Here is a 21,052-nt window from a genome sequence, read left to right on the forward strand (position 1 = left end):
GTTATTTTATTGATGGACAGAACTTTATGATGTTACATATTGCAATTTGTGCCTTTTTCAACACAAAATAGCTTTCTTTTCCTGTTTAAATCATTTGCCTTGAATCATTTTTAGAGATTAACATTGCCATTGCCACTTTTGCTTGCATATAAATATATTTTTGCCTATCTTTTAAAATTTTTATTAATTTCTAATTTTTTTAATTAATATTTTTTGAGACAGAGTCTCACTCTGTTGCCCAGTCTGGAGTGCAGTGGCGTGATCTCAGCTCACCACAATGTCAGCCTCCCGGGTAGCTGGGACCACAGGTGCATGCCACCACACCTGGCTCATTTTTTTTTATTTTTTGTAAAGACGAGGTCTCACTACATTGGCTAGGCTGGGGTCGAACTCCTGGGCTCAAGCCATCCACCCGCCCCAGCCTCCCAAAGTTCTGGGATTGCAGGTGTGAGCCACCAAGCCCAGCCACATCTTTTTACTTTCACCTTATTTATGCCACTTTGTTTTTGGTGTGTCTTTAATAAGTAGTATATGGATGGGTTTTTTTCTACCCAACATGAGGATCTTTTTATTTTAAAAGTAGAATTTTATGCATTCACATTGGTTGTGATAACAGATATGCCTGATCTTTATTCAGTTATCCTGTTTTGTTTTATTGATTGGTTGTTTCCCCCAAAGAATTATTTTCTGCAAAGGCAGAAGAGTGATAGCGTTTCTCTTCTCTGAAGTTTCTCTTTTCTTTCTCCCTCTTTCCCTTTCTATGTCTTTCCCCCTGGAGGGAATCTGATTGTACAGATAATAATTGCCTTGATTTTCTACCATATAGCTCTAAAATTAGTTTGTTTTGCCTGTTTTTTAATTTCATACAGTACACAGACTGTATCTGACTTTTGTATCTGAATTCTGTCACTCAGAAAAGGGTTATGAGCGTCACCTCCCAGCTAGGTGTAGCAGCAGCTCATCCATTCTCACCGCCGCTGAAGATTCCGCATAGCTGTTGCACCTTGGATGGCAGTTGGATAGTTTCCAGCTGGGACTCTTCCCAGCAGCACTGCTAGTGAACAGTCTCTTGCACCTGTCCTGCTGCATCTGTGCAGTTTCTAGGGCATGAAGCCAGGAGTGGAACTGTGGGTTGTGGGGTAGGCACACTTTCTGCTCTGCTAAATGATTCCAAACAGTCATTTATAGTGGTCATGTCAGTTTATCTCCCCAGCAGTGTGTGAACAACCTCGTCACTCCGTGTCCTTGGCAGCACTGGCTGCAGGGTGGAGCAGGAGCTTCCTGCATGGACAGTGTGAGGAGCCTGGGATCCTTGGGAGGGGAGACCTCGGGGGAGTGGTGATGAGGTGTCCCCAGATGTCATTCATTCTGCTGATTTGTGAAGACCCAAGCCTGCAAGTGGCTTCCTCTCAGGAAGCCACCCTCCCAGGTTAAACATACCTAGATTTCCTCAACCCAGGAGCTCTTTCCTTTGAAAATACAGACCTTGGGCTGAGCACAGTGGCTTATGCCTGTAATCCCTGGAGCTTGAGACCAGCCTGGGCAGCACAGTGAGACCTTGTCTCTCAAAAAATTTAAAAAAAATTAGCCAGGCATGATGGTGCACACCTGTGGTCCTAGCTACTCGGGAGGCTAAGGTAGGAGGATTGCTTGAGCCTGGGAGGTGGAGGCTGCAGTGAGCTATGATCTCACCACCATCACACTCCAGCGTGGTGACAGAGTGAGACCCTGTCTGAAAAAAAAGAAAAGTAAAGAAAATACAGACGCTGAGGGAAAAAAGAAACTTCCAGTTCCACCTCAATCACATCACATACTACAAGAACTAGTTATCTCCCTCTCAGTGCCTCAGTTTCCACACCTCCAGGGAGGCGTGAGAGGGGGTTCACAAAGGAGCCTGGGCTGGGCACTAGGGTGCTTCATGGGCCAGGTACCAGGCACTGTCACGAGCCAGGCACATTGTACTGTCACAGGCTCAGAACTACACACCGGGGGCACCATCAAGGCCAAGGCTGGACATAGGGTACACTGCAGAGAGCTGGGCCCAGGAGGCACTGTCACGGGCCGAGCACCAGGAGTACCACTCCAGGGAGGTTCCTGACAGCAGCATCACCTTGTGGCCCTGGCAGGGCCTTGCCATGACCACACTGCCTCCTTCTCAGAGTCCTGTGACTGCCACAGCCAGGTAGGCCTCCAACCTTGGGGCAGATGCCTACTCCCCACAGTCATGAACACACAAAGCATGAGTTCTAGAATCTTGGCATAGTGGAGGTGCCCCACCCCCTCTGCCTCCACATCCGTTAGAAGGAGCATTGAGGAGTGGATACCCGCTTGCCATGGCCTGTGGGCCGGGGGATCTTCAAAGCCTTACATCTCCGCTTTCTTCTGCCAGATTAGATTATCAGCCATATATTGAAGGTAAGGCTTCAGGGACATGGGATGGAGGCCAGAGGGGTCTGTTTGCCGGGTGCCTGTGTTGGGCTGTCCTCATGCCTGACGGGCCTTGGTGTGTCCATGTCCTGGTGGGTGGCACATCCTCAGCAGACTGGGGACCCAAACGGTGTCAGGGCAGTTCCAATTTCCAGGGTGACCATGACAGGAGGGAAGAGCCTTATTAAAAATGGGGGGAACGCAGTGGGCACAGTGGCTTATGCCTGTAATCCCAGCACTGTGGGAGGCCAAGGAGGGTGGATCACTTGAGACTAGTCTGGCCAACATGGCAAAACCCTGTCTCTACTAAAAATACAAAAATTATCTGGGCATGGTGGTGCACATCTGTAATCCCAGCTACTCAGGAGGTTGAGGCACGAAAACAGCTTGAACCTGGGAAGTGGAGGTTGCAGTGAGCTGAGATCACACCACCGCACACCAGCCTGGGTGACAAAGTGAGACTCCATCTCAAAAAAAAAAAAAAAAAAAGGAACAGACTAACACTAACATCCATGGAACAAGTGAGCTTGTTTGGGAGGCACAGTCATAGGAGACCCCATCTTGCGATGATGAGGAAGTGAGGCTTAGTGCCCACTCCGTATCAGCGTGGCTGAGACTGAGTGAGATCGCAACACCTTGTGAGGTGAGCTTCACCAGCATTCCATTTCACAGTGGGAAATTGAGACTCACAGAGCTTCAGTGGTTTGCGAGTGCTGTAGCCAGAATTCAATACCTGTGTTCAATAGACTCTTTGGGGGTGAAAAGAGGATGACATGCAAATTCGTGAAGCGTTCCATATTTAAAAAAAAAAAAAGATTAAATTTTTTTTAGAGACAGGGTCTTGCTCTGTCACCCAGGCTGGGATGGAGGGTGCAATCCTAGTTCACTGTAGCCTTGAACTCCTGGACTCAAGTGATCCTCCTGCCTCAGTCTCCTGAGTAGCTGGGACTACAGGTGTGAGCCACCACACCTGATTAATTTTGCTTTTGTGGAAATAAGATCTCGCTATGTTGCTCAGGCTGGCCTTGAACTCCTGGCCTCAAGCCATCCTCCCTCCTGGGCTTTCCAAAGCTCTGTGATTACTGGTGTGACTTTCTCCCTTTCTTATCCTTTATGATGTTTAGTTAGTAAATACCTGTAGCAATCCAGACTGGGCCCATTTAAAATCTCCATCTCACACCTGGTTCAGTGCAGCCTGCTCTCTTCTCACCCCTGCTGCTGGGGCCAGAGAGTCAAGGAGGGAATGGACACACATCTCTACTCACTTCCCTACACGATCACAAGGACCGCACCTCCAGGGGCATGGGTGGCCCCTGGAGCAGTGCAGTGTGACATTACTCTTCACTGGGGACAGGCAGCCTGGATGACTTGTGCCCCATCACCTATCCCCTGGCTGACAGCTCACCCCTGTGGTGATTCTCTCTTCTGCTTCTCTCCCCCAAGCATCTGTTTGTGTAAACTACGGGCAAGGATGAGTCCTGGGTGATGGCTTATAACAAGCCCAGGAGGAGTTGTCTGGTCCTCATTGTTTGGGAACTCTAGAACGTGGGGTACCTGCTGACCCTGGCCTTTGGTTGCCTTTTTTTTTTTTTTTTTGAGATAGAGTCTGGCTCCGTCACCCAGGCTGGAGTGCAGTGGTGACCCTGGCCTTTGGTTGCCTTTTTTTTTTTTTTTTGAGATAGATCTGGCTCCGTCACCCAGGCTGGAGTGCAGTGGCATGATCTTGGCTCACTGCAACCTCCACCTCCCAGGTTCAAGCAATTCTCCTGCCTCAGCCTCACGAGTAGCTGGGATTACAGGCACATGCCACCACGCCAGGCTAATTTTTGTATTTTTAGTAGAGATGGGGTTTCATCATGTTGGCCAGGCTGGTCTTGAACTCCTGACCTCAAGCGATCCACCCACTTTGGCCTCCCAAAGTGCTGCGATTATAGGTGTGAGCCACCGTGCCCGACTGGTTGCCAGTTTTGAGGCAGTGGGAAAAGCCCCTTCTCACATGTGCGTGTGGCAGTGGCTGCTTATGGCAGAGCTGGAAGGCAGCTCTCTCTGTCTCAAATCTGCTGTGTCCAGGGGTGTGAGGGCTGCCCTTTGCTGCCTGAGATCCTCTTTCCTCAGGGCCCTGGCTCCGGGCCTGCGGTCAGACCAACGTGTCCTGCAGGGTGGTGAAGGGGAAGCTGGTAGAGGTAGGCAAGTGGCCATGGCAGGTGAGCATCCTTTTCCTGGGCACGTACATCTGCAGTGGCTCCCTCATCCACCACCAGTGGGTCCTCACGGCTGCGCACTGCTTGCAGAGGTCAGTGAGCGGGGGCTGGGGACTTTGCTTTCTGGCCTGGGGGGGTCCCTGGTGAATCTAGGGATCTGGGAGCAGGGGGCCTGGCTGGGTGGTCCTGAGCTCAGGGCCTGTCTCCTCCCTTATGGCCTTACCATTGGCGACCTGCCTCTTACCCATGGTCCTGCAGATCCAAGGACCCCAGCCTGTACTCCGTGATGGTGGGAGTCCACCAGCTCCCAGGAAATGGCACTCAGCTCCTGCTCACTCGCATGGTGATTCATAAGGATTTCAGCAATCTCATGTCTCAGGACATTGCCCTCCTAAAGCTCAGGGACTCCATCTCGTGGTCCCCCTTCGTCCAGCCTGTCTGCCTCCCTAACATCAAATTCAAGCCATCCATTGGAAGCTTGTGCTGGGTAATCGGCTGGGGAACTACAGGGAAAAAAGGTGAGTGAAGGCTGGCAGAGGTTACAAGACACTCGCCTCCTCAGAACACAGCCCCATCACGGGCTCCTTCATTCATTCGTTTATTCACTCATTCACTCAGGCAGCAAACATTTCCTGACCTCTTGATACAAAGATATACCCAGTGCTCTAGTGTAAAAGACACATGTGACCTGCATGGACCTCAGTTCCCAAAGTGGAGTTAAATGAAATGCCAAGTGCTTACCCTGCAGCATGGCAGGAAGTGAATTCTTGGTTATTAATGGAGTTCCCATTAATGGCATGAGGGCCACAATCTCAGGACATACTGAGGTATTGAGGCTTCTCTATCCATCTTGTGTACTGGTTATCCTGAGGTACCCCCAAATTCCTGGAGGTCTGGCCCCTGCTGGTGCTCTCCTTGGATCCTAGAATCTGGGAGGCTTTGTCGGGTCCTGCTTTCCAGGGGGTGCCGTCTTGGGGCTCTAGGGTCTTGGCACCTTGCCGGTGGCCATGGGGCAGAGCTGAGCTCTTCACCCTCATAGAACCTGAATTCCTGGAGAAATCCCCTCTTGTCCTACTTGTCCTTTGGTGCCTGGATATCACTCCAAGCCCCTTGGGACACTTTTGCGTAGTCTTTTTTAATGAGCTGGGCTGTTTCAAAAGTTAGGCTGCGGGCTGGGGCCTTTATCAATCACCATCCCAGGAAATGGTCGTCCCTCCCACCTTAGCAAATGTGGACAACTCTGTGATGCGGATGTGCCGAAAAGCTGAGGGGATGACAAGGCTGGCTCTCTGTTTCCTCAGTGACCCCAAGTACCCCCTACAGTCTTCACGAGGTGGCTGTCAGGATCGTGAACAATGACATCTGCAAACAGCGGTACCGATTCCTCTTCTTGAAGGACAAGAAGGGCTTCATCGGGAATGATGTGCTGTGTGCCCGCTCTGAATGGGGCTTGGACACTTGTCAGGTGCGGAGCTTGTGGACTGGGGCAGGAGAAGGCTTTCATGAGTCATGCATTTTCTTTTCACACAGCACTGGGACCCCTTATGAAAACCTCCTGGTTCTAGATCCTTGAGGAATCGTCACACTGTCTTCCGCAATGGTTGAACTAATTTACATTCCCACCAACAGTGTAAAAGTGTTCCTATTTCTCCACAGCCTCACCAGTATCTAGTTTCTTCACTTTTTAAATACCGTTTGATCCAGCAATCCCATTATTGGGTGTATACCCAAAGGAATAAAAATCATTCTACTATAAAGACAAATGCTTGGGAGGCCGAGGTAGGCAGATCACAAGGTCAAGAGATGGAGACCAGCCCAGCACACATGGTGAAACCCTGTCTCTACTAAAAATAGAAAAATTAGCTGGGCATGATGGCATGCACCTGTAGTTCCAGCTACTTGGGAGGCTGAGGCAGGAGAATCGCTTGAACGCAAGAGGTGGAGGTTGCAGTGAGCCGAGACTGTGCTACTGCACTCCAGCCTGGCTGACAGAGTGAGACTCTGTCTCAAAAAAAAAAAAAAGACACATGCACATGTATGTTTATTGCAGCACTATGTACAATAGCAAATACATAGAACCAACCCAAATAGCCCCATCAATGATAGACTGGATAAAGAAAACGTAGTATATATACACCATGGAATACTATGCAGCCATAAAAAGAATGAGATTATGTCCTTTGCAGGGACACGGATAAAGCTGGAAGCCATGATCTTCAGCAAACTAACACAGGAACAGAAAACCTAACCACTGTATGTTCTCACTCATAAGTGGGAGTTGCACAATGAGAACACATGGACACAGGGAGGGGAACAACACACACCAGGGTCTGTTGGAGGGTAGGGGGCAAGGGGAGGGATAGCATTAGGACAACTACCTAATGCATGTAGGGCTTAAAACCTAGATCATGGGTTGATGGGTGCAGCAAACCACCATGGCACGCTATACCTATGTAACAAACCTGCACGTTCTGCGCATGTATCCGAAACTTAAAGTAAAATAAAAAAAGAAAAGAAAAGAAAAGAAAATCTCCTTCCCCTGGGCTTCCATTTAGTCTGTAAAATAAGGGTGAAATACTCTTGTCCCTGTCCACAATGAAAGTAGTGATGGCAGTGCTTCTCAGGTTAGTTTATCACTTCTGAGCATCAGCTACACGCCCAGATGTGGGCCATGTGCGGGCAGAACCTGTTTTGCATAAGTGACATTCATTCTGCAAGCACAGAATGAATACTTCTGCCACCTGCCACTTGCACCTTCTATTCAACATTGGTTTTGAGATTTATTCATATGGATACATGCAGGTTTTATGCATTAAATGCGCTACAATATTCTCTTTTGTGAATATGCCGCAATTTACCCAAGCTCTTGTTTATTAACATTGAGAGAGTTTCCAATTTTTTCATATCACAAACTCTGCTGCTGCTCTAAGTATTCTCACACACACCTCCCTATTTACATGTTCCACAATTTCTCAGCAAGATGTATCTGCACAGGAGTGCTGGGTCATAGGCTGTATTTACGTTCATCTTTAATAGCCATGGTCAAATTGTTTTCCAAAGTGATCGTATTAATTTATATTCTAACAGCAGTATTTGAGAGTTCCTTGCTCCATTTCTTGCCAGCGTTTGGTATTGTCAGACTATAAAATGTTTTCCATTCCAATGGACGGGAAATAGTACCCGTTGCGGTTGCAATGTGCATGTCCCTAGTTACTGATGTGGTTGTGCAGTTCGTATGTTAATTCACTGTTTGTGATTCTTCTTCTATGAATCACTTATTCATATACTTTGGACATTTTACTATTGTTTTCCTTTTTCATTTTTTTATTTTTTAATATTCTGGATACAAATTCTATGTTCATTATGTATATTGCAAAATCTTCTCCCAGTTTTCCATTTATCTTTTTATTTTTTTTGTATTGTACTTTGCTGAACAGCAATTTAGGTTTTATTTTAGTCAAATATATCATGTCTCTGATTTATGCTTTTTGTGTCTTATTTAATCATTCCTTTTCCCAAGGTCATAAAGACATTCTCCTATATTTTTTCCCTCAGAATTTGGAAATTATGGTTTTCACATATTGAAACCATGTGGCATTCATTTTGGGAATGGTGTAAGATAGGAATCTATTTTTATTTATCTTCTCATGTGGACTACCAATTTTCCTAATGCTATTTATTGAAAAAGTCATTTCCTGCACTGGCTGTCACTACCTCTCTCATATATCAAGGTTGTGTAAACACAACGGATAGTTTTTTTCAGTTGGACACTTACATAATTTATTTTTGTTCTTTCTTCCTTCTCAATACAAATTTTTGAGTCTACATATTTCCCTCTAAATATGGCTTTAGTTTCATGCCACAATATTTTATAAAATTTCTATTTTGATTTTATTTTGACCTATGCATGGTTTTTTTGTTGTTGTTATTGATTTCCAGCTCAGTTTCCTTGTCTTAAAATTAGTTCTAAAGTGGTATCAATTATATGGAATATGCTGAGAAGATTTACTCTTTCTAGTTTTGTGTTTAAAGCATTTAAGATCATAAAATCTTAATTTGATTTGAACTTTAAATTCATCTCTTAAATTTTCACTGTTGTGATTCCATCATCACTAGTTTATTTTAAAATATGTTCTGTGATTTTGAAAAAAAAGCACACATTTTGTTTAAAAAGTAATACATAAGTGCAAAATTAGAAAATGAGACTTTCCTATAATCAAACTACCTAGAAATTTCTACACTAAATTGTTTGGTTTATATTCCTAATACGTCTTTCTATACATATAAAATTCTACATTAGTTGTTTTTTTTTTTTCTGGTTTTGATTTTTTTTTTTTGAGACGGAGTTTTGCCCTTGTTGCCCAGGATGGAGTGCAATGGCATGATCTCAGCTCACTGCACTTCCGCCTCCCGGGTTCAAGTGATTCTCCTGCCTCAGCCTCCCAAGTAGCTGAGATTACAGGTATGCGCCACCATGCCCAGCTAATTTGTATTTTTAGTAGAGATGGGGTTTCACCATGTTGGTCAGGCTGGTCTCAAACTCCTGACCTCAGATGATTCATCCACCTCGGCCTCCAAAAGTGCTGGGATTACAAGTGTAAGCCACCGTGCCCGGCCTCTGGTTATGATTTTTAATAAAGGACTGTTATAAAATTTTATTCTCCAACTTTTACATTTTTACTTAAAATATATCTTGGACTTCTTTCTAGGTCTATACATATAAATATATTCTATCTTCCTTGAATAATAATTTTCTCATATGGCTATGCCACAATCTACTTAACCATTCTTCTATTGACAGATATTTGAGCTCATTTCAGTATTTTTTTTACTATGCCAGAATAAAAAAAATTGAATACCTTTTCACATTTGTTCAAACATTTAGCTACAATAATTTTTTAGAAGTGTAATTACAAAATCAGTTGTATATATATTTAAAATTTCAATAGATATTTGCAAATTAGCCTCCCAAAGATTTGATCCATTTATATTAACACCAACAGTAGATAAATGACTTTTCCTGCATCATCACCAGCACTAGGTATTATTTTTATTTTAACTTTTGTCCTTTTGGTAGACTAAAACTTATATTTTTGTTATTATTTCATGACATTGAGAAATTCTGTAAATTGCTTGTTTAATAGGATAAGTAGGAAGTTTCAATAAAGATATCAAAATACAGTAAGTATCAGAATTCAAAGAGAGTTGTGTGACTGATATTCGGCTACATGTCTGTATCAAAGGGTCCAGAGGGTAGGGTTGGAGGTGATTTTGTGAGGAGAATTTCTCTGGAGAGAACTGCATCTATGAGCTCACCTTTCTCCCTTTAAGGGGACAGGGATGAGCAGGCTGGGGGTGCCTGTTCCACACTGCAAGTCTACTGGGAGAGGTACCCGCAGGATCACTCAGAAAGCCTGATGCGTACCCCTCAAGGTAGGGGGAGAGTCAGCTCCAAATCCCTCCAGACTCAGAGAGCTCACAGTGGCCTGGAGGGGAGGGGTGGGGCGGTTAAGACAGTTCTTTCCCTCCCACTCTGCTGCTGTTACCTTGGCAGGTTAGGAAGATCAGATTAGTAAGATGGGGTAGGAGGAGTGGAAGCTACAGGGAGGGAAGCCTCCTACTTGCCAAAGCCCTGATGGCAATGGGGAGAAGTTTTACTTTAAATCAAGTCTAACATTGTGATTATTATATGGAAATGAATATTCTGATTTCTGAAGTGAGATGTTCATATGACACTTGGTATAATCATGGCGATTACGATTACGTTAACCACAGTGGGCAAAATGTTCTGGTTCTGCCCAAGTTTTTACCCGGGGTCAAGGAAAAACTCACCTTCTAAATCAATTTTAAAAGAACAAAGGAAGTCCAAATAAAATGCTTGCTTCATTTAATGTACCATCTACACTTTTCCATGTCCTTTGCCCATGTTCTTCTATTAAACTACTTTTGTTTTTGTTGATTTACAAAAACTCTGGGTATTCTATTCTGTAGTAACTAGTGGTAAAGGAGCATTATGTCTTTTTCAGCTTAATTTCAAATGCCTCATAAGCATTTATATATATATATGTATATGTATGCATACATTTGTAGACATAATACAAAACATATGGTAAAACATCAAAATTAGTGAATCTGGGTAAAATATTATACTTGCAACTTTTCTGAAAGTCTCAAATTATTTCAGAATACAAATTTACCCCAAAACTTTGGGTTACTGGAAGTTTTAACCCATTGTAAAATGCTTTACAATATTTTACTCTATTTGTACCTCATTTACCCTTTTTTTCTGGTGTAGGTTTTTTTTTCCCATAAGGTTATGTAAAATTTTTATGTGTTTACATCTATCATTATTTTCCTTCATGATTTTAGGTTTTTTTTTCCTATCCTGGCCGGGCGCGGTGGCTCACGACTGTAATCCCAGCACTTTGGGAGGCCAAGGTGGGCGGATCAGGAGGTCAGGAGATCGAGACCATCCTGGCTAACACGGTGAAACCTCGTGTCTACTAAAAATCCCCCCAAAAAATTAACTGGGCATGGTGGCGGGCGCCTGTAGTCCCAGCTACTCGGGAGGCTGAGGCAGGAGAATGGCCTGAACCCGGGAGGCGGAGCTTGCAGTGAGACGAGATCGCACGACTGCACTCCAGCCTGGGCGACAGAGTGAGACTCAAACAACAACAACAACAACAACAACAACAACAACAACAAAGAAATACCTTTCCTATCCTAAGATTATAAAATTATTTGTTCATCATTTTCTAATTTTCTTTAAATACTTTAAATTTTGATTCATCTGGATGATTGAGAGAGGAAATTCAGTATTATTTTTCTCCAAATGTGTAGCCTGTTACATAAAAATATTTTGTTGAATACTCGTTTTTTGGCTATGAATCAGAAATGCCCCTTTATTGTATTCTAATTCCCACCCTATTTTGGTGTCTTCCTACCATTTACATCTCTATGCCGCCACCACTCTGAAAATTATTGTAGCTTTAGAATTCTTTTTTATGTGGTAATGCAAGTCCTCTTTCATTCTCCATCTTTTAAAGAATTTACCTGCTGTTCTCCCATGTTCCTTTTCACAGTCTTAGAATAAAGTTGTCAAAAAGAAAATCACATGGGGATTTTGGTGGAAATTAATAGATCCTTTTAGGGAAATAAAGACTTTTTATTTTGCACTATTTCTTTATGTCTATAGAGCAGGAGTTTGTAGCTTTCTCCATGTAGTTACTGTATGCTGCTTCCCGAGTCTATTCCTAAATGTTATATATTATGTCCTTATTGTGAGTGGTGTATATATTTTTTTAATTAATTAATTATTTTCAGACAGAGTCTTGTTCTGTGGCCCCAGGCTAGAGTGCAGTGGCGTGATCTCGGCTCACTGCAACCTCTGACTCCTGGGTTCACGCCATTCTCCTGTCTCAGTCTCCTGAGTACCTGGGATTACAGATGTGCGCCACCATGCCCAGCTAATTTTTGGTATTTTTATTAGAGATGGTGTTTCACCATGTTGGTCAGGCTGGTCTCGAACTCCTGACCTCAGGTGATCCGCCCTCCTCAGCCTCCCAAAGTGCTGGGATTACAGGCGTGAGCCACTGTGCCCAGCCTGGTATATTTTCTTTTGTTGTATTTTCTGTTTTTTTATTTTAGATTTTTGTGTATATACTTTGTAATAAGCAACCTTCCTGGACCTAGCCGATTCTCTTCAATTGAGTGGACCACAGATACATCACCTGCCAATGTGTATGTGCATGACGTGAGGAATCTGTTCAGGGAACTGACTGCACATTGAGTTAGAGCATACAGTCAGAAAACATATTTATAAAGCTGAGCGTTCTTTCCTAAAATAAAATCCTGTAAGTCTTCCTCTTATTTCTTTTTCTTGTGTAATTGCAAATATTCAGAACCGTATTCCAGAAAAATTATTTCCCATGAGACAGTGTGTCATTTAGTTTTAGATGTATCTCTTGTAAACAATACAAAGCTGGATGCTATTATTTTTCAACACATCTGAGAGATTGTTCTTTAATCTATTTACCAAGAAGACTGGGGATTTTTTTTGTTCCCTCATCTTACATTTTGGTTTGATTTTTTTTTCTTCACTCTGCTTTTATCCTCTAGCGGTTTAGAAGTTACGTATGTACATTTCCTTCTGCTATTGGTCACCTCGTATTTTCCACATATATATTTAAAATTGAATTATCACGTAGTTAATCAGTGTCTACAGCCTCCTTAGCAGGGGGCCAGAGACTTCCTGCATTTTTGCTTTCTTCATTTCCATCCTCCAGACTCCCCCTCTTGTTGAAGACATCTGGGAGTTCAGCTTGCTTGACTCTTTTATTATATCTAAGAATTTTTAGTGGACTCTTGAGCTTTCTAGGCCTATGCTCATATGAGTTGTAATTAGTAATGATTTCACCTCTTTTATTTGTGTTTTACTTTTTTATTGTTTTGAGTCCCCCTCTCTCCCCAAAACAACCTAGAGTCATAGTTGTGTTTTCTCTTGCTGCCCACTTTGATGGAAGTGCTTCTTACACTTCACCCTCAAGCATGCCATGGTGTTGATTTGGCCTGTCATCTATTGAGGGGAGAGCCATTCCTTTCTGTTTGACCACAGCATTTGATTTCAGGAAAGAACGTTCTCCTTTATACATGTGTTTTCTGACTCTCTGCTCTAACTCAGGGTGCAGAGTCTGTTCCCTAAACAGATTCCTCATGTCCATGCGCCCTGCATTCCAAGATCATTCCTCCCTGCTTATGGTGTACTTTTGTTTCATTCATCTGTTGGATTCAGATTCATAATATCTTTTTGTGGAGCACACTTTAATTTATTTATTCATTCAACAGACACCGTATGCTGGGCTCTGGGCCAGACATGGATAACACTGGGCTTAAGAAAGGTCTGGGCCCGGGGAACAAATGGTACCACGTGGCACAGTCCACACACCACAACGCACACAACCTTTTTACTTTTTCCTCCAGGGACGCTGGGCTCCACTTTAAGGTATGTAGAGAGAAAGGCATCCCTTTGTCAAGTGATAGTATCAGGACGATGCTTCACTTGAAAAATATTTGTTCATGTTCTGGAACATTTGAAATAACACAAATTATCTCCTCCTTGAACGCTGGATAGCAGTTGCCTATGAAACCACATAAGCCTGTTTTCCTTTGAGTGGTTGCTCTTGGGGAATATTTTAAGTTGTTCTGCCCATAGTTATTGGACTTGTCGGGCTTTCTGTCACTCTTTAAATTTGTTTAAATGATTTCTGTTTCATAGAAAAAGGTCATTTCATCCAGAGTGTAAATCCACAAAGAGGAAATTGTCAACAGTCTTGAGATTCTGAGAAAGTATATTTTCCCTGGATGTGTTCTAGTTTCTTTTCTACTCAAATCATGAAGTGTTTCCATTTTTCCTTCTCTTTCTGCTTTTCTTGGTAAGAGTCACAAGGTGCTTATCTGTTTTGTTGTTCTTGTTGTTTTGTTTGAAACAGGGTCTCACTCTGTTGCCCAGGCTGGAGTGCAGTGGTGTGATCATAGCTCACTGTTACCTTGAACTCATGGCCTCAGGAAATCCTTCTGCCTCAGCCTCCTGAGAAGCTGGGACTACAGGCGTGTGCCACTATGCCCAGCTAATTTTTAAAATTTTTTGTAGAGACAGGATTTCACTATGTTTTGCCCAGGCTGGTCTGGAACTCCTGAGCTCAAGTAATCCTCCTGCCTTAGTCTCCCAAAGTGCTGGGATTACTGACATGAGCCACTGTGCCCAGCCGTGTTGTTTTTTAAGAATAAGCTATTGATTTTTATTTCTTAAGTCTATGATTTTTCTGCTTTGTAACACATGAACTATCCTCTTTTTGTCTTTATTAATTCCTTTTCAAGTGTCTTGAGCTGAATGTGCAGTGATAATTGATGATAATAACAAATAATTTATTTTTATTCTCTCTTGCTTGATATTAAAAGTACTTTAGACCAGGACAATCCGTGTGCCGTTTAGGCCCACATCCTATGCAAAATGTGATGCTCTCTTTACTCTACATTCTAATTGTAGATTTTGTTTTTACTTTAACGTTTTGAAAGTTATTTTTTTCCTGTTGGTGGAGTGACTCACATTTTGTTACTGAACTCTGGTTTTATTTCACTGAGGTGAGAGAATGCTTACCTACAGTGGATCTCTCTCTCTCTCTTCTTTTCTCATGTTCTTACTTTCTCTGGGCCCCTAGAGTCCCATCAGCCCTATCTCAGGCAAGGGCCCTCACACTATCATTGCTGGTGTGATTATCACTGACTTCATTTTCTCCTTCATCTTCCATTTGCCCTTCCCCCCAAAAGAACATCAACTCAAATCTGTCTAATATGTGTAATTAGGCCAGGCGTGGTGGCTTAGGCCTGTAATCCCAGCACTTTGGGAGGCCAAGGTGGGTGGATCACCTGAGGTCAGGAGTTTGAGACCAGCCTGGCCAACATGGCAAAATCCCGTCACTACTAAAAATACAAAAATTAGCTGGGCGTGGTGGCATGCGCCTGTAGTCCCAGTTACTCGGGAGGCTGAGACAGGAGAATAGCTTGAACCCAGGAGGTGGAGGTTGCAGTGAGCCAAGATCACGCCACTGCACTCCAGCCTGCGTGACAGAGCAAGACTCCATCTCAAATAATCATAATCATAATGATAATAAAGTGAAATTAAAGATATCTGTGTCTTTGAAGAATGCATAGTGTTGCTGTGTGTGTTTTAGTTGGTATAAATTATATTGTGCTGCATATCTCCTCCTGTAATTGTTTACTGAGGCATCTGAATTTGTTAAGGTATTCACATTAAATGGTTTTATTCTTTCAAATAATTGCCCCTGCATATCCTATGTCAAATTTTCCTTCCTTCCCCAAACGTCATTTTGGGCAGAGTTCATAATTTTTAGTCACTTTCAGTTATGAAATGCCTTGTGCCATTAAAAGTTTCTATTTAAATTTAAACCTCACTTCAGGAGCCCCCCACTCTCTGGTGCTCCTGGGGATGGGGTTCCCTGCCCTGCCAGGAGATCAGGAAGCTGGCCTGGTGTAATCTCCATGGTGAGGCCATGGAAGCCTCACATCTCCCCCAACTCACTCACTCACTCTGCTTGTTATTTTCTTTTCTTTTTTTTTTTTGAGACGGAGTCTTGCTCTGTCCCCCAGGCTGGAGTGCAGTGGCGTGATCTTGGCTCAAGATGCAAGCTCTGTCTCCCGGATTCACGCCATTCTCCTGCCTCAGCCTCCTGAGTAGCTGGGACTACAGGCGCCTGCCATCACGCCCAGCTAATTTTTTGTATTTTTAGTAGAGACGGGGTTTCACCGTGTTAGCCAGAATGGTCTCGATCTCCTGACCTCGTGATCCACCCGTCTTGGCCTCCCAAAGTGCTGGGATTACAGGCATGAGCCACCGTGCCCGGTCTGCTTGTTATTTTCAAGAGGTCCTCAGATATGTTCAATATTGACCTCTGGTTTGTTTTAGACAGAGCCCTATCTTAATTCATCAGTCTTCATTGAGATTTGGTATCCTTCACTGAACAGATAACCTTAGTTTTTATGTAATCAAGCCTAACACATTTCTTCAGGTTTGTGAGTTTGTTTTGTTTGCTTGTTTTTGTTTTGTTTTTTTGAGACAGAGTCTTGCTCTGTTACCCAGGCTACAGCACAGTGGCATGGTATGGTTCACTGCAGCCTCAACCTCCTGGGCTCAAGCGATCCTCCCACCTCAGCCTGCTGAGTAGATGGAACTAATTTTTAAATTTTTTGTAGTCATGGGGTGTCACTATGTTGCCTAGCCTGATATTGAACTCCTGGGCTCAAGCGATCCTCCCACCCCAGCCTCCCGAAGTGCTGGGATTACCCGTGTGAGCCACTGCACCCAGCAGTTTGTGGGTTTTGAATCTTATTTTTTAAAATATGCTTCATCCCAAGTCACAAAAACATGGTCCTATATGCATTTTGGTTTTGGTTTTATTTTTTATTTTAGAGACAGAGTCTGGCTCTGTTGCCCAGGCTGGAGGGCAGTGGCATGATCATGGGCTCATGACAGCCTGGAAATCCTGGGCTCAAGTGATCCTCCCGCCTTAGCCTCCAGAGTAGCCAGGACTAATGTGTGTGCCACCATGCCTGGCTAATTTTATTTTTGTGAAGACAGGGTCTCACTATGTTGACCAGGCTGGTCTTGAACTCCTGGGCTCGAGTGATCCTGCCACCTTGGCCTCCCAGTGTTGGAATTACATGTGTGAGCCACTGTGCTGGTCTTATATGTTTTAATTAGCTTTATCATTTTTACTTTTCACATTCAGAGTTTTAATTCCTCTGAAGTTTTGTTACGGTAGGATACAACTTCGCTTTTCTCCTTCTGGTGAGACAACGTTGCCACCATCTACTGCAGAGCCCTCATTTCCCGCAGACGTGATGCTTTGTGTAACATGTGTCAAGTGTCCTCCTGGGTAGATATCGGGTTACGGGTTCTCCACGGCCCCCACTGGGCTATTTTTTTGTTTCTATGCCAGTACCCCACTATTTCTATAATTATGGCTTTCTCATCTTTAATTATATTTCTATAATTATAGCTTTAAAATATGTGTAACTATCTGGTAGGTCAAATCTGCCCCCAACCTGACTCTCCAATTTTCTCTCCTTTCTCAAAACCATCCTAGAATTTAAGGACTATTATCCTTCAATATCAATTTTAGAATCAGATTGTCAAGTTCCTGAGAAAATCCTGCTGGCGTTTTAATTGGAATTGCTTTGAGAGACTAATGTAAGGAGAATTGACATTGTTATGATTTTTAATTGCTTTTACTCTGTATTGAATAGACAAAAGGATGTTTATAAAATATATATGGAGAATAAAGAATAACATTAGCAACATCCGCGTACCCACCAGCAAATCTAAGAAAGAGTGCCCTCACGGGCATGTTAAAGTTTCCCCGTGGCCATTCCTGTATCTCAAGCCTCAAAAGCCCTGACTGCTCCCGGTTATTTTGCTGGCTGACATTTGCTCACGGTGCCTCAACTTCCTTGTGTGGTGTGCAATGTTTTGAGGAGCGAGGACATGCTCCTTAGAGTGTTAATTGTAGGACTACTCTGAGATGTGGCTTGAAAGATAGGTTCCTTCAGGCAGAATCTACATTTGCTTCAGCCAGGTGCCTGCAGGTATGACCAACCCAGCATCACTTTATTTACTTACTTATTTTTAACTTTTAAGTTCAGGGGTACAAGTGCAGGTTTGTTACACAGGTAAACTTGTGTCATGGGGCTTTGTTGTACAGATTATTTCATCACCCAAGTTTTGAGCCTAGTACCTATTAGTTGTTTTTCTTGATCCTCTCCTTCCTCCTACCTTCCCCCATCAAGTAGGCTCCAGTGTCTGTTCCCTTCTTTGTGTTTATGAGTTCTCATCATTTAGATCCCACTTACAAGTGAGAACATATGGTGTTTGGTTTTCTGTTCCTGCATTAGGTTGCTAAGGATAATGGCCTCCAGCTGCAACCATGTCCCTGCAAAGGACATGATCATGTTCTTTTTTATGGCTGCATAGTATTCCATGGTATATATGTACCACATGTTCTTTATCCAGTCTATCCTTGATGGGCATTTAGGCTAATTCTATGTCTTTGCTATTGTTAATATCCCAGCACCAATTTAAACCACCTCCATCCTTGGTTCAGGTTTTTTGAACCACCCAGACAGTGTGAAGTCATATTGTGAGTTCATATGAGAGTGTTTCCAGTTCACCCTCACTGTGAGGGTGTGGTCATTTTTTGAAGGCATAACTTTTTGCAGGGGTCTACTCTGAGGCTCCTCCCCTTAGTTAGGCTCTGGGTTTTGTCTTTTGTGTCCTGAACCCATGAACAAGGCTATGAAAACTGAAGCTCAGTTTTGCTGTGTTTGACAAAGGGCCTTGGGTCAAAAGCTGTCTTCTGGGCTCTACTGACCTCTATATTCTAACCCTCATTTAGGTTTTGGACTTTGAAGAGTCTTTATTTTCTTGCTAGCTTACCCATGCATTTAAAATCATAATTTTAAAAAAGTCTCACATTTGTAGGTATCTTTAGCAATAAATTTGGTTAGGGTATCTTGTCTTCCATAGTGCAGGAAGCCAAATGCTGAGAATTGACATTTTCACATTGTTTTAAGTTATCTCAGCTTTGAACAACAGTATATCTGTACATTGATGTAGGTGTTTTTTTATATCCTTAGGTACAGTTTATTACTTTTTTCCTTAAGAGTCTTTTGCATTCTTCATTAGATTATGTCCTGTAAATCTTGGTGTGCATTATGTTTTAAAAATAAATAGAATTGAGTGGTTTTTCTGATTTATAAAATTTTCTGACATTACAGAAGAGTGTAAAGAAAGTTTTAAAAAATCACAAGAAACCCACTATCAGCAGCAATAACAGCTATGACCTTTTGTTTTATGTCATTGTAAACAGTATTCTTATCCGTAAACCCATGTTTGCACAAAAAGAGGAGAACTGGTTTGCATTTCAAACAGCTCACTCTGCAAGCAGGATTTCAGGAAAGAAAAAGACCACCAGGATTTAAGGGGAAGGCAGAGGAGGGGATGGGGAGTTAGGGTCAGAGTTAGCAGGAAAATGAAGACAGAGGCTGGCGTGGTCCAGTGCAGAGCTTATGTGTCACAGAGCTCATCCTGAGGGTCGGGCTCAGGCCAGGGATGCCCTCCTGCTGCCATCCTTATGCCCTCCCTCCTTTTCTTTACAGGTTGACTCTGGCAGCTCCCTTGTCTGCCAAATGAACAAGACCTGGATTCAGATAGGAGTGGTGAGCTGGAGCTTTAGTTGTGGCCAGCGCCACTTCCCAGGTATCTATACCAGCACTGCCCACTTCAACCAGTGGATCAGGACTGAGGTTGCTGACATAAGGTTCGTCAGTAGGGCTGGCCCTGCCTTCCTGAGCCCAGTTTTCCTCACTGGTTATATTCTGCTGGGCTCCTTGGGCTCCCTGTGGCTCCTGTGAGCGGTGTTTCAAGGGCAGTCCCTCCCGGGGGCTGCTTCTCCCTCCCATCTGTTCTACCCTCAGAAGTGGAGACAAGAGGTTGCACAGGATGGCAGGGCAGAGTGAGGGGGAGGGTCCAAGAGCCACTGTTACTTTCTGTTGTTCAATGAAGATGCTTTTGAACTTTGAGCCACTCAAGTGATCATCTTGCTTCCTGACTTCGGCCAGAGCCCTTCACAACCTTCCTAACCCCCAAGCAGTCCTGGCTGTTCTCTCAAGCTGAGCCTTCTCTGATAGCTTTATGCCGTGTCTGTCTTGTGCTTGTTGTGTGACCCTGGGAGACTGTTCCCCTCCCTCTTCTTCCAAATGTGGGACTGCAGCTCCTTCTTAGTCATCCCAGCACTCCAGTAATCCCCAGGTCCCCATGGCCCTCCCCCGGGTATGTGACAGACACTTTCCCTCAGGCCTTCCTGCGAGGCCTGGCCTCTTCCCAAGTAACTCACCATGGCCAGATCACAGACCCACAATCATGGACCGTGTTTCAGAACCCACTAGCTTCTCCCAACCCTTCATATCCTTCCATGGGTCTGCAGAGCCTGACCAATTCCTCCTCCCTCTTTGGCAGAGGTAGGTGATGTGGGGATAGGGCAGAGTGCCTGCCTGGGTAATGAAAGTGTGAGATAACTGTGCCCTGAGCTCCTGAGCTGCCTTGGTGACCTCCATTAGACTCTGCAGCATGAGCAAGGCTACTGGAGGTAGCCAGGCTGAGAACAGAGCCTTGCCCCTGTGTGAGGAATGAGGGGCTGCTCAGACCTGGTGGTCCTCAGGTGCTGAGCAACCAGCCACCCCTATCCCCCAGGGCACCTGAAGGGTGTGATTTACTGTCTTTTCAGAGATTGGAGCATGGATTGGCCAGCTCAAGTGTGTATCCCAAGACCACAAGCCTGGACACATGTTAGAATATCCTGGCTTGATTTAACTTTCACGGTATCTTAGAAAAAATTATTTTCTTGTAGAGATGGGGGTGCTATGTTGCCCAGGCTGGACTGGAACTCCCGGGCTCAAGAGATCCTTCTGCCTCAGCTTCCTGAGTAGCTGAGAGTAGCTGGGACAGGCGCATGCCACAATGCTGGATCACCTTATCTTCTATTAGGCTAGAATTTTCCAACAGCTTTGAGTACCCCACATGACTTTTTAAATGTATTACCCTCCTGTGTCACTGAACCATCAATGTGTTCCCCAAATTGTAACGTGCAAAGTGACCTCCTCATCCCACAGTGGCGCAGGGGTAAGCACCAGTGTTCCTCTGTGGAGGGACCCTTTGCCTGCGCTCTCTTTCCTAAGCAGATGGATCTGTGGGGCAAGGGCATCTGCTGAATGGGGTGGGGGTGGGGTGTAGTTGCTTAGAATGAAGCAGTCTTTCAAAATCATTATTTAAAACACATCTATCTGCTTAATTT

The 21,052-nt window shown here is 43.9% G+C and overlaps 1 protein-coding gene across 2 annotated transcripts; it reads left to right on the top strand.

Moving 5' to 3' along the window:
- The first annotated feature begins 1,980 nt into the window (after positions 1-1,980).
- On the top strand, positions 1,981-21,015 carry LOC129033408 (putative serine protease 46). 2 transcript variants are annotated; one of them, XM_054481956.1, is made up of 6 exons: positions 2,292-2,415; positions 4,543-4,720; positions 4,887-5,146; positions 5,930-6,093; positions 19,359-19,458; positions 20,486-21,015. In XM_054481956.1, the coding sequence occupies exons 1-6, from the start codon at positions 2,334-2,336 to the stop codon at positions 20,569-20,571; spliced, it is 870 nt and encodes a 289-aa protein (XP_054337931.1). In that variant the 5' UTR covers positions 2,292-2,333; the 3' UTR covers positions 20,572-21,015. The 2 variants fall into 2 exon arrangements, with proteins under 2 accessions (XP_054337930.1, XP_054337931.1); XM_054481955.1 differs by lacking the exon at positions 20,486-21,015 and having other exon boundaries at positions 1,981-2,415; positions 19,359-19,781.
- Positions 21,016-21,052: the final 37 nt, after the last annotated feature.

This window comes from Pongo pygmaeus, chromosome 2, assembly GCF_028885625.2.
Source record: "Pongo pygmaeus isolate AG05252 chromosome 2, NHGRI_mPonPyg2-v2.0_pri, whole genome shotgun sequence".
NCBI classification, from domain to species: domain Eukaryota; kingdom Metazoa; phylum Chordata; class Mammalia; order Primates; family Hominidae; genus Pongo; species Pongo pygmaeus.

Coding starts and splice junctions, on each gene's coding strand:
- LOC129033408 (XM_054481955.1), top strand. CDS start 2,334: ATGGCCTGTGGGCCGGGGGATCTTCAAAGCCTTACATCTCCGCTTTCT. Junction 4,721..4,886: donor GCTGCGCACTGCTTGCAGAG/GTCAGTGAGCGG, acceptor ATGGTCCTGCAG/ATCCAAGGACCCCAGCCTGT. Junction 6,094..19,358: donor GGGGCTTGGACACTTGTCAG/GTGCGGAGCTTG, acceptor TTTTCTTTACAG/GTTGACTCTGGCAGCTCCCT.